The following is a 13,217-nucleotide window of genomic DNA, read 5'->3' on the forward strand; positions in this document are numbered from 1 at the left end:
AACCCACAAATTGACACTTCTAGAACAGTTGATTAAGGCATTAAATAAAGAGGTAATTCAACGATGCACATATTGCAGCTGTGATGGTTGGCATAAGCCCATTTTCTTAAATAATGCTTAATAGTGAAGAAACTGAGCCTTAAGTTATGCTTGGCTGAAGCCATCATTTAGTCGACGCAAATTTAAGATTTAATAACTTCTCAGAAGCATTTCGGATCACTCTGAAAGCATATTTGGGCTTGATTTTGCCTACTCAATGCAGCCAAGTAAATTTCGAGTGAGAATTTTAGCAGGAAAATGTCAATCTACATACACCATCCTTACTAGCCTGTACTAAATGAACTGAACAAGTGATGGTGTTTAATTGATGATTTGATTGTCTATATGGTATATACGTACTTTGTGACAATAGACTTACCTCAGTGGTAACTTGAGGACTTTACATGGCACCCCAACAATACAAGCATCTCTGTGCCACTAGCACCTACAGTAATATGAAGAACATTCACTACTTGCGAAAGCAGTTGCTTTTCTAAACTAAAAACACACAATATGTAGGTGATTTTGTGAACCAGACCCTCCAGTCAACATGTTGAGTTGTTGGAAACTAATGATAAACACCATAGTCCCTGTCTGAGGTAACCCAAAACACTCCTTGCAATGAGTAATGGATGTTTAATATATTATATGCTAACTACAAACAAGAGTACAGTATATGATAGAAACCAAGAGTGTCGAATGGTGTATTAGCCCATGATTAATGATCACATAAAATAACACGGATATTTCAGTAATTGTTCATTTATGTGAAATGGTAATTTGAAATGTGTACATGGCAATGGGCCTTTGTTCGCCAATTTTCCATGTTATTCAACCAAGTATTCAATAGTTATTGTACAAGGAAGTGTAGTAAGGACCCCCAGCTTGCTAAAACAATGGTTGCACAAATGAGAGTGTTGCCATGCCTTCAGGGATCCACACTTACCAATGCCAGAACTTTAACATTAGCCATTTCCCTTTAATGCTATCACGTTTTCACTGGCTGAATTGGGCTAAAGATAGCAACCCTTAATGGCACTATAAGTAAACAATTACTGAAATATCCGTGTTACTTCACACAATCATTTATCATGGGTAATACACTCTTGGTTTCTATTATATACTCTCGCTACAAATTATGAATTGGACTTAGTTATAGGTTGTGAACAGATAAATCATGCAAGTATCACTCATTTACAGCCATGTCAATGTACATTAAAGCACACCAACATACAAATGTGACAATTCACAACCAAAGTTATAGCAGGTAGTTCCATTTATGACTGCACCAAATTAAGCAGTAAACGCATGTTCCTAGTTTTACATCGCCAAAAATAAATAAGATTGCACATAACAAATACCCAGTGATTGTAATTTATATGGAGGTGACTTTAGCAAGGAGCTAATTTAAGCCCCCAAATACTAGGGGCTGGAAACTAGCCACCTGCTACTGAGGAAGTGGTCACCATACAACATTACATGTTGGGAAATATTAAATACTCATAGTGAAGAGAATGTTCGATAAGTTAACACTATTACTATAGTGTTCTTGTAATACTTTAGGATGGTCATATCGTGTATGATCAACACTTTCAATTTTTTTATAAAACCATGTACAAAGATGGACATGGTCTGTATTAAACAAATAATACACACATCAGGATTGTTCAAACTGGTAAACTCTGTGACATCCTGCTTTAATACTCTGTAAAATAAAACAATCGGTATAAGGCACAACACAATAGGGAGGATACAAGTAATTGTCCTACTAAACAAATGCCAGGCCAAACATCCTGTGTGCAACAGTGCTATTAAACGATGAAATGAAGAACATTGTATAGAGCTCATGGAAAACACCAAGAAGAGTACAACACAACCCGTGAAGTTCAATCATCTGGGACACTGAACACGTTTTTACCAATTTTTCAAGTTGACTGCAAAAATGTATAAGAACAAATACATGATCAAACACGTGACCCATGATACAAATATCTTGAACTATATGGCAAGGATTTTAGTTAACAGTTTGCCAGCAAAACGTGATGTATAATTATACTGATTGTTATATGATAGGCAGAACACAAATTTTCATCAGAAATTCCTCAAGTGAAATGTGCACTTGATTTATTTTACATTTTGCAAGCAACCGGTAAATGCCCGTGGAACTCATAACCCCAACACCACTAAGCAGACATGGGGCCAAGTACATTTAAAAGTACTTAAGTAAAGTACAAGTACTTTTGAATTTTCCAAGTACAAGTACTCCAGCAGCAATCAAGAGAGTACTTAAGTAAAGTACAAGTACATTTGCTGTAGTAAAATATATGCTGTATTCAGTGTATTGTAGTATGTAAGTGCGCCTAGGGGGTTGGTTTTTGTCAACCATTCTCTCTCTTAAACTCTTAAAATTCACTGACTTGAATAGCAGCATTGTTTTGTTTGCCAGAATGCTATGACATCATTAATCGTGGCAACGTGGTACATAGTAAGGTTGGGGAAGGCAGTAGAAGAATTGCAAAAAGTTGTAAACTGCACCTTCACCCACTGTGTACAAACTACGTACAATGTTTGCAGTACTTACAAGTACTTAAAAGTACTTTAAGTACTCAAGTACATACAAGTACTTTAAGTACTCAAGTACATACAAGTACTTAGCAAAGTACTTGAGTATAAGTACAAGTACATTGGGAAAATTAAGAAAGTATTTAAGTAAAGTACAAGTACTTTCAAATCTGTACTTAAGTGTACTTAAGTATAAGTACTCATGTACTTGGCCCCACGTCTGCCACTAAGTGACACTAGCTTCCCCAAGTCCCAGTTATACAGTCATAGTAGGTAGGTCTCTTGCTCAAGGAAACTGCAACTTATAGTTGGAGGGGGCCGGGGGCATTGAGCCTAGAACCTGCAATTACCAAGTCAATGTTCTAACTGGCTGGGTTGGCTATGTCACTTCACCTATACGGTATAAGCAACAGCACAAAGCAGGCATTTGTACTAATCAAAGTTCAAATCCCAACATTGTCCCATGTGCAGATAACCAGTAATGTTATAGTTTATGAATTCATGGCATTGGTTGGTAAGCTTGGTTGATTTGTAACCACCTGCTGATAACAATGCCATACATTATTAGCTCAAGGCTCACTCACTACTTAGAGTTCATGTGATGAAAATACTACTTGGCATACACAACTAACTACCAGTACACTATACTGACTACTTAGTACTCTAAGTATTTAACTCACTGCTCAGTTAGTTAGCATAGCCAAACAACTTTAGTGTTTGATACAGGGTGAGTTTTATAATACCTTCCATGAAGTAAGATATAGGGGGTAGCTTGAGGTCACCTGTTATACTAGCAGACTAGCGAGATATCCACTCCACTGTAAACAAATCTTTTTAAATAAAGGTCACTCAATCATCATTGTTATGCAGAAAAAGTGGTTGACCACAAAACGGTTATGTGCCAAACCACAGGTAGTGCCATCTTAGTCTGGCGGCGCCCACCCCTTCGCAAAAAGTAAGACCTTACTTTTTGCAAAGGGGCGGGCACCGACAGACTATAGAGATATTCCATCTCCATAGCGACGAAACCCGACGGCCATATTGTTGTGCAGGTGTACGGGTGTAGTGTTGGTGTACTCGGTCTTGTTTTGGTTTTATCGCGGTTACTTAGAGGGATTCTGGGGAGGATGGTTAATTGTGCTATCGTGGAATGTCATAGTCAATCTCCTGGACATAAAGTACGATTTTTCAAATTCCCGAAGGTGGTGACAGATAAGGGCATACAAATGCTTGCTATCACCAGTAGCTGCAGATTGGCTTGGCTGAAAGCGATCTCTAGGGAAAATTTACCTGAAGATGCAGAAAATGTTTGGGTTAGCGAGAAACATTTTGTGAAAGGTCAGTACAGTCATAGATTATAGAGAGAGTACAGTGGACTTATCAGTATAATGACGTGACGCACCAAAATGATGTGCATGATAGGCGAATTTGGCTAAATATAAATAATTAGGCTAGTTGTTTAGCTGTGTAGTCTTGAATACATACACAATGTGTATCCTAATCGTATTTAATAATTGTATAGCTAGCTATGTTAATTGATTTTAGGTGAACCTGCATATGAAATGTTCACCACGGATGAGGACTGGAGTCCGTCAACAAACCTTGGCCATGACAAACTTTCTATTGATAGTTCCACTCAGAAGCAAGCAGAAGAGAGAGCTCACAGAGCTATTGCATGAGCAGTTCGCTGTGAAGAAAAACAACCTGCAAGACAATTTCTTATGGACGCCCCCTGTGATACCCCTCAAGTTTTGTTGCGATAAACAACATCAACATAAAACAAAACAGCAGCTATGTGTGAACATATTTCACCAAGGCCAGCTATGCACTGACAATGTGCACATTTCACTACTCCATCATGATCTGTTCTAATCCAAACCTTCAATGGAGGTTCATTAGCTCTCTGCGAATGTCTGACCTATAATACAATAGCAGAGTAAAACAGCCAAAGAATCACAGAGCAACCTATTTGTAGCTCTGTGATATTAATCAAACATGCATTGTGTAATAGCTAGCTAGCTAGTTATGCTACAGATTAGTTTTATATGAACTACTTCACCTTTCCCAAAACGACATAATCTTCAGCTTTCCTAGTGGCTGCTACAGAACTCACAAAACCACTCAAGAAGTATTTGAAAGAATCAAAACTTTTGTAAGCCTTGAATCTCTCCCCAGTACAGAAACTGGTCGTTAACACCATATAGTTGAAGATTAGTCTCGTGTGGCCAGACCGCTTTTTTCCGTATATTGGGTGGGGAAAAAAGGGTCTGGTGCAACTCCAATAGCTGTTTACTTCTGAGCCGTCCCTACATTCCGGGGACGCTAATAGACTCTTTCCAAAACCACGCCCTCTTTAAAATAACTATGGTAACCAACCGGCCGCCATTTTGAATGGGGCCAGTGCAAATAATCTCGATTGCGTTGCGCAGAAATTCGGTGTTGACAGCAGCCCGAACAGAGCAGTTTTGATGAACAACAGACTATGGAACTCTTCGAGGTTACAGAATTAGTGTTTCTGGTCAGAGACAGGTGGTTATGAGGGCTGAGCAGGGCGTAAAACATCGACAGCACTAATTTCATTGTCTCCTGGTATCTCTCGCCTTGTGTACTAGTACAAGTGGGTACTGTTAGCATCTGTGAGCTCAGCTGCTGCTACAATCACAAGTTGTCAAATGCAGTATAGCCACTGAAGAATATTGGTGTATACCTCTTGGATTATTAGTGGGCGAATAAATGACCCGCCTTGTATGGTATGTGCGAGGTAGCCTTGGTGTGTGTAATCTGAGCCATTGCACATAACAGAAAACAAACAGGGTGTGAATTTCCAGTACAGAATTGAGAGACAGCACTGCCCATTCACCTGTGACTGCAATACAATTTGACATGCCGAAGTAAATAAAACTTATTGTGAGCTGGTGTAAAATACAGCTTACGGAGAGCTACCATCTATTACATACTGTGACTACTGGTACACATTGACAATGTACTGTGCCTCACTACTAGTGCTATGTGAAAATGTTGAAATTGTTGTACTGAAGCTGAAGAAGTCAGGAAAGCAACAAACTGAGTCAGAAGAACTCACTTCTTCAAAGTAAAACATAGCTGCCCCCTGGTGTGGTGAGTATGTACTCCTCACGCCCACACTTATCTGAGGATAACACATTGGTCAAGTTTGATACGAAACAAGACATTGTAGGGTGGCTACTGTGGTATATGTGTATGATCAAAATCATGTGTGTATGTGGTGAGGTATGATGAACTAATTGTATTATTATTCATGTGAGTTGATGTATTGTAATTTAAACAATAGTACTGAAATGATACATGGGATGGCACAATGGATTGTGCTGTTGTAATATCACTGCTTGTGCTACTGACATGTACATCTGCCAAGTATTCCTGGATACTATGTGGGCTGATGTACCATGCAGCACTATGCAATAATCAGATGTTCTCAAAGATGCATCTTCTATGCTCAGTCATTGAATGTGTTGACTCAGTGGATCATAGTAAGCATGTACCATATACTTACAAAATGTCAGAAAGAGAGAAACCATCATTATTATTGATGAAAACCATGTGATACAATATAACGTAAGGTGTGTCCTCAGACAGACTGCCACAGATGGGGTTGTACCCAATGAGTGGGTGTGGCAAGGAATAACAATTACAAAAAATAATTTAGCAATAGTGTCAAGATTCCATTTGGAGCAATCCTTGTCCAAGAATATTCTTCTGGAAGAGATAGATATTGAAACTGCCAGGTCAAATATTCTCCTGTAGCTTGATTTAGATATGGTGGTCTCATCAATGAAATTAATACAATCGTACTGTAAAAACAAGGAACTCCCAGGTGATCAAATTCTGACTATTCCTTGCTTATGCTTGATTTATTTGCCTGAATAATCCAAGAGGTATATACCAATATTCTTCAGTGGCTATACTGCATTTGACAACTTGTGATTGTAGCAGCAGCTGAGCTCACAGATGCTAACAGTACCCACTTGTACTAGTACACAAGGCGAGAGATACCAGGAGACAATGAAATTAGTGCTGTCGATGTTTTACGCCCTGCTCAGTCCTGATAACCACCTGTCTCTGACCAGAAACACTAATTCTGTAACCTCGAAGAGTTCCATTGTCTGTTGTTCAACAAAACTGCTCTGTTCGGGCTGCTGTCAACACCGAATTTCTACGCAACGCAATCGAGATTATTTGCACTGGCCCCATTCAAAATGGCGGCCGATCGGTTACCATAGTTATTTTAAAGAGGGCGTGGTTTTGGAAAGAGTCTATTGAATAACATTGGTCACAAAGGAGGTGCCATGACGTCAGTAAGTTAACTAGAGATCTGTTTATCCTTTAAACGAATCTTAATTTGCTCCGATGTCTCTTTTAAAGCGTCTTAAAAGTTAATCCTCATCGTGTAACAAGACTCACAACCGGAGCAGGAGTGTAGGAATACTTTATAGTTTTACTGACGTCATGGCACCTCCTTTGTGACCAATGTTATTCAATTAGCGTCCCCGGAATGTGGGGACGGCTCAGAAGTAAACAGCTATTGGAGTTGCACCAGACCCTTTTTTCCCCACCCAACATACGGAAAAAAGCGGTCTGGCCACGCGAGACTAGTTGAAGATGTCAGTAGTTCTAACGGGTGGCAAGTTTTCAGCACTCAGATCGTGTGTCGAATAAGCATAAGGATCACCTATGTCTTTTGTCTTTTCTAGATATCTTCTTCTGTCACTGATCTTGTAGAGTCTCTGCATAAGGGACAGGTTCTGCTCTGTTCCCAGTTACCATTGCTGTGGACCGGAGGTGTATTAAATCTAGGCATCTATAACAGGAAGTAACAATATCCAGTTCACTATCGCACAATTCACTATCCTTCGCTTAAACAAATAAATAAACCGCGATAAAACCAAAACAATACCGAGTACACCAACACTAAACCCGTACACCTACACAACAATATGGCCGTCGGGTTTCGTCGCTATGGAGATGGAATATCTCTATATAACATATAGTGCCATCTATGGTAGTGCTGACTCACTGTTGAGGACATTGATGATGGCGAAGCGAGAATACAGTACAGGAGTAAACGAAGAGGAAACGTTTTTAATCGACGCTCCTTATGCTCCTAAATGGTATTGTGTACTTAAAAGTGATTCTTCTCAGCCGATCAATCTGAGCGTGAACTTTCCTCAAAGTGCTTACCAAAATTCTTCTAGAGACACTTCTTCTTGTCACAATTATCCAGAGACTGAAGGCCAATGTACCGAGGCTCCCATAGAAGCATTCGATGACAATGGGTATTATGAGAGCACGCAGGAAGAAGCTTGTCAAGGAAGTACGTCAAAGACAGTGTTTATTTTACATTTTGTAAATGGTGATACAAACCCAATTTTGCAACTGGCTATGTGCTTGAGGAAATTTCATGTAGATGTCACCATTGATCTTTTTGAGCATGATAATCCTCCTAGTAGTTGGCCAATGTGGTATGAAGAAAACATCAGAGCATCTGAGGTAGTACTGTGCATAATCACAGAACATTTTTACGACAAGCTAACTGGGGGTAACCACGTGATAGGTCAGTCTGTGTACAACTTGATGAATGATTCCAATACAGCCGTCAGAGCTGTCTTCTTAGATACTCCTAAGCAGATGGATCATGTTCCCCCTTCAATGCGAGGTTCTACGTGCTACTGCATCTCTTCTCAGCATCTAAATTTCGAGGATGAGGAGTTTGCTAGTCTCTATGCATTTCTGACTGGGCAGAACAGAACTATGAAACCTGAACTTGGAGAGATGGTTGTGTTGCCTTGTCATCAGAAAAGGCAGGAGTGTCATCCATCTACTCAAGAGCAACTCAAAGTATTTTATGATGCTAACTTGTTAACAAACAATTCTTCCCAAGATTCTACACACATGTTTGGTTCAGAAGGTGGCAAAGAAGCAGATGCAGATATTGATGTGGATAATTACAGACTTTTCAGAGTAAGTAGCTCAGATTCATCTGATGATGAACTTGTTGCTGTAAACAGTGTTGGCTACCATATTAATGGTCCAGAGTATGGCTTGTGGAGAGGGTCAACTACTCCAGGATTCATAGATAGAGGGACGCATGCACCAGTCACCAGTGAGTCACTCCATGTCAGCAGGTTGAAGGAAGTGCAACAGTCGAACATTATGCAGTTCAAACAAACATTGTTTGCTGAGAAACTTTCAGGCACAAGAATTCTTCAAGGCTATCCAGACAACTATCAATGTGATCCATATGACGATAGAAGGATTAGTAAGTCTCAGCATTCATCATTAGGTGCTATTTATTCCTATAGACAAGCAACAGAGTTAGCACCTCCTCCTTATAGAGATCCTCCACCATATGTACTCCCAATAAAGCCTTCCCTTGAAAGTAGTGATTCTGACTTGTCTGAGTGTCTACCGTGTCCTTCTGGGTTTACTTGCGTGCCTCAGTCCTTCTACTGCAAAGATTCAGTACATTCTATATCAAGCACGTCTCTATCCCATTTGGGTACACAGTATTCAGGTAGTGTACAAAGGTTACATTATCATGACCATTTAAGTAATAGTCAGTTTGATGTTTATGATGGTAGATCTAATATGAGTCATTATTCTTCATTTAGAGCTTCATATTCATTAATGTGTTCCAGTAGACTATCTGAGTTCACTATGTTTCATTGTAGACATTCAAGTGACTTATCACTTACGTCAGACATTGCAGAACCAGCTGATTCTTGGAGTAGTGATTCAGACTGTTCAGAGTACTTGCCACCATTTTGCACAGACTCTACTTATGGTCGTCAATGTTTCCAACAATTATCACTGCCCAGAACTTCAGTTACATCACTTCCACATCATTCAGCTAGTCATACACCAAGTCATTACCCTGACCATTTGGACGATGACCAGTACAGCAGCAGAAGACCTAGTGAGACAAAATGTCCAACTTGTGGAACTATATTTCCACTTAACTGTGATAACCAAGAATTAAATGTTACTTTGCCTTCTAGTAGACCAGAGGTACCATTTGTGCCACCAGTGAGACCTTTAGAACCTTTAGAGTCTAACCCTGATAATGTTGATTCAAATTGTTTCCAACATTTACCGCCGAGTTCTCCAGGGGTTAATTCCATGTCTTCACAACCTACAACCAGAACTACAGTTATGCCCAGGCGACGCAAGCACAGATTTAAGTGTGTCATTATGTAATTGTATAGTGTGTATTTTCTATTTTTCTACTCCTAATGATTTTTATATATCTTTTTGTATTTTTGCTACTGTTAATTACTTTGTAATATTTTGTGTGCCAAATGATCGGTATAGTGAGAGATGTATATTCAGGGGAGGCTGAGAAGGTGGGCTGTAGCCCCTGTGAAAAAATTATTGGGGGAAGGACTTAGCCCCCTAAGATTTTTATAGCTGTCATTGTGAGTCGATTGCATCAGTAATTTGAGATACTCTAATAGAGCAGTCACAGATTCTTCAGAAATTACTTTTACGAAACTAGTGTTTTTGGGCCAGTATCTGTGTGTAATGAACTATGGAACCTTTTATATTTAAATACCAGTGTCAAAGACAACTCTATAGCTTTACAGCAGTAGGACCACATGTCCTACAGATCTTCAGCATTTGTGCTGTTAATAAAAGAAAATAAAGGAGCTGTGTATCACAGCTTCCCAAAAATATTTGTGGTTTGAGATTATTCTCCTCCTACCCAGACTGATTTTCTGTTTGCAAATAATGTGTATACATGCTTATAAATTTATTTTTGCACTCCTTAGCATTCCTTATCACGCCCACACAAGTATTAATCATAAACCTTTTAATGGTCGAATTTATGTAGGTTTATTGTGTTGGTAGTTTCGATCAGTTGCCACAATACTGGTCACAGTTGTTGCATTTTAAGTGTTTAAAAGCCATTTCTTAATGTTTGGGGTAACCACCAGTTACCCTTAAAATTCGACTTTCAAACTCACCTTCTGTAACAACTAGCTGGGGATTGATTATCATAAAGTGTCTCAAATGCATACTATAGTACTCTATATATAGCACTATATGCATGCTTATTAATCAGCCAGAATTGTTATCTCTAAAATTAAATTCCTGTTGGTGTATACCCCTAGATCTCCATAAAATAAAGCATGTTCCACATTGCATGCTGCGTTTTTGCACACTGTATTAGATGTCGGTGCCAACCAGTAGGCCTCTTTTCTTTGCTGGCAGTAAATCTTCCCTTGACTGTGATCACGTTGTGTACTAATGCTGGCCATCTCAAAAGCCAGAAGAGCTGCTTGTTTCATCAATCAACTCATTCAGTCTTTGCTACTTTGATTGAGCATTGGCACAGATTTCATATTAGAGCTACCATTCACCATGCATCCACAAAATTTTTTAGCAAGATGGTCACACCATGACACTACTTTATTATTATTATTATTATACTGTTGGTATTGTGGCAATGGCTGTTTGCCTTGCCTGTGCGGCTAGGAGGCCTTGGTGTATTTCATCCTTTGATTGTTGTGTCACAGCAGCGTTCCTGCTCTGTAGAAGTAAATGCTGGTCTCATAGGCTTGATTATCTCTCAGGTACATCAACTAGGTGACTGTCTAGATGCACAGGTTCAGTTGCGATCCATGTTTCACTCTAGGAGCCATCAAGAGCAACTTCAATCTGCCAATCATTTGTTCGATGAACTTGCTCCTAGCATGCGTTCCTCAGTCATGTTGGCTTAGGAGAAGGGTACATCGAATTGGCTCTCTTGTCTTCCATTGAAGTTGCATAATTTTGTGCTTCATAAAACTACTTTTCGTGATGCAATTGCGCTTCGCTATCATTGGCTACCATTTGCCTGCCCTACTTCCTGTGCCTGTGGTCACTCTTTTACCATAGAACATGCTCTGTCTTGTTCAAAGGGTGGGTTTCCTTCTCTGAGACATAATGAAGTGTGTGATCTAACTGCCAATTTACTTTCCGAGGTCTGTAACAATGTTGTCATTGAACCCCACCTTCAGCCTCTTTCTGGTGAGACCCTTCAATACAAAACAGCTAATCGTGATGATAACACAAGGCTTGACATTGCAGCTAATGGTTTTTGGGGAGGATGATTTGAGAGGTCATACTTTGATGTCAGAATTTGTAACCCTAGTACACCCTCAAATCAACCCCTACACTCTGTATACCGATGTCATGACAAGGAAAAGAGACGTGAATACCAACAACGGGTTCATGAAGTAGAGAATGCCTCATTTACTCCCTTAATTAAAAAAAAAAAAATTTAATTTCCCGGGGTATCCAGCACCCCTTGCCACCACCCCTAGCACTAGATGTTGAAGTGCTAGCCAAAAGAAAGACTAAAAAATTTATTGGATTAAGGGAAAGGCACCTGACCTTCTATCAGAGCAAGGTCAAGAGCCCTATGGCTAGCCGGGCAGCCACTGTGGGAGCGTGCTCCCCCGAGACAAGCAATTGCTGAACGCAGCAGCGAAAAACTAAGGTGACAGCGTAGCCAGGCCATAACACTACTGTAAGGAACACCCCTTTTCAAAGACAGCAAATAGGCCAGACGTTTGTAAACAACATTAGTACACCCACTCATTCCACCAAATGTGGAAAGCACTAACAGTACAAAAGAGCCCATCTCAACTTCTCTAATCCTTTGTTCACATTTTCTGCATTTCTCCTTCTCAAATCGCCGATACAGTGAAGACACTGGAGTGGTGTGGTACAATGAAGCAGTTGGGTTGAAAACCTTGACATCAATAAAAATCCTCTGGTGTTGGCCACCCCAGAACCCATCAGCTGAGACGTCTAAACGAGCCCCATCCTCAGCAATTGCTGTTGAGTATGTGAGTGTTTCACCTGAAAGGGTCTGTAATGAAAGTTCAACACACACACAGAACACACTTCTGATAGGGCATCAGCAGTAAAATCCCTTAATTCATTATGCCTAAGGGTGGGATAACCACCAGTGGGACAATTCATAGCTTGATCCACAGAGAATCCCTTACCACAAACTGAGTATTTATTATTTCTATGAAATTTGAAGTACGTATTGTGGCTATAACTACTCCTTTATGACTATTATTATTATAATAATATATATTGTAATATAGTTAGCCATATGCAGTATAAGTTATATATAGAAAATAGTCAGAAAATGCCACCAGTTTCAATCTCCAGACTCCAATTTTCAAAAATTTTCTGGGGGGGCATGCCCCCAGACCCCAGAAGCACACCCAGTCTCAGTACCTTTATTAATCATCATGCAAGTAAAGGTCCACTTTTGGTCAAAAAGAACCCCCCTTTCAAAATCCCTGGCTACGGGCCTGAACTCACTGTGTAGGCAAACCAGATGGAAGCCACCCATAGCGCAAGCAAAGTGCATCATGAAAAGCGCCCTTATGCAAAGCAAAGCCGTGCTCGTCAACAGGCAAAGCTGAAAGCCAAGATGAAGCCCCCTTCTCACTAGACAGTGCCATGATTCTCTGTAGATCAGCAGACAACCCTTAATTTTTACTATTACTGGTGGAATGGGTGATGCTGCTACTCAGTTTTATAAGAGATTGGCCAACCTTTTGAGTGCAAAGCATGGT

At 39.9% G+C, this 13,217-nt stretch overlaps 1 protein-coding gene across 1 annotated transcript; it reads left to right on the forward strand.

Moving 5' to 3' along the window:
• The first annotated feature begins 7,581 nt into the window (after window positions 1-7,581).
• Window positions 7,582-9,951, forward strand: LOC136238767 (uncharacterized). The gene has a single exon (XM_066029355.1). The coding sequence runs from the start codon at window positions 7,597-7,599 to the stop codon at window positions 9,832-9,834; it is 2,238 nt and encodes a 745-aa protein (XP_065885427.1). The 5' UTR covers window positions 7,582-7,596; the 3' UTR covers window positions 9,835-9,951.
• The last annotated feature ends 3,266 nt before the right edge of the window (window positions 9,952-13,217 follow it).

Source organism: Dysidea avara, chromosome 11 (genome assembly GCF_963678975.1).
Source record: "Dysidea avara chromosome 11, odDysAvar1.4, whole genome shotgun sequence".
In the NCBI taxonomy this organism is placed as follows: Eukaryota; Metazoa; Porifera; class Demospongiae; order Dictyoceratida; family Dysideidae; genus Dysidea; species Dysidea avara.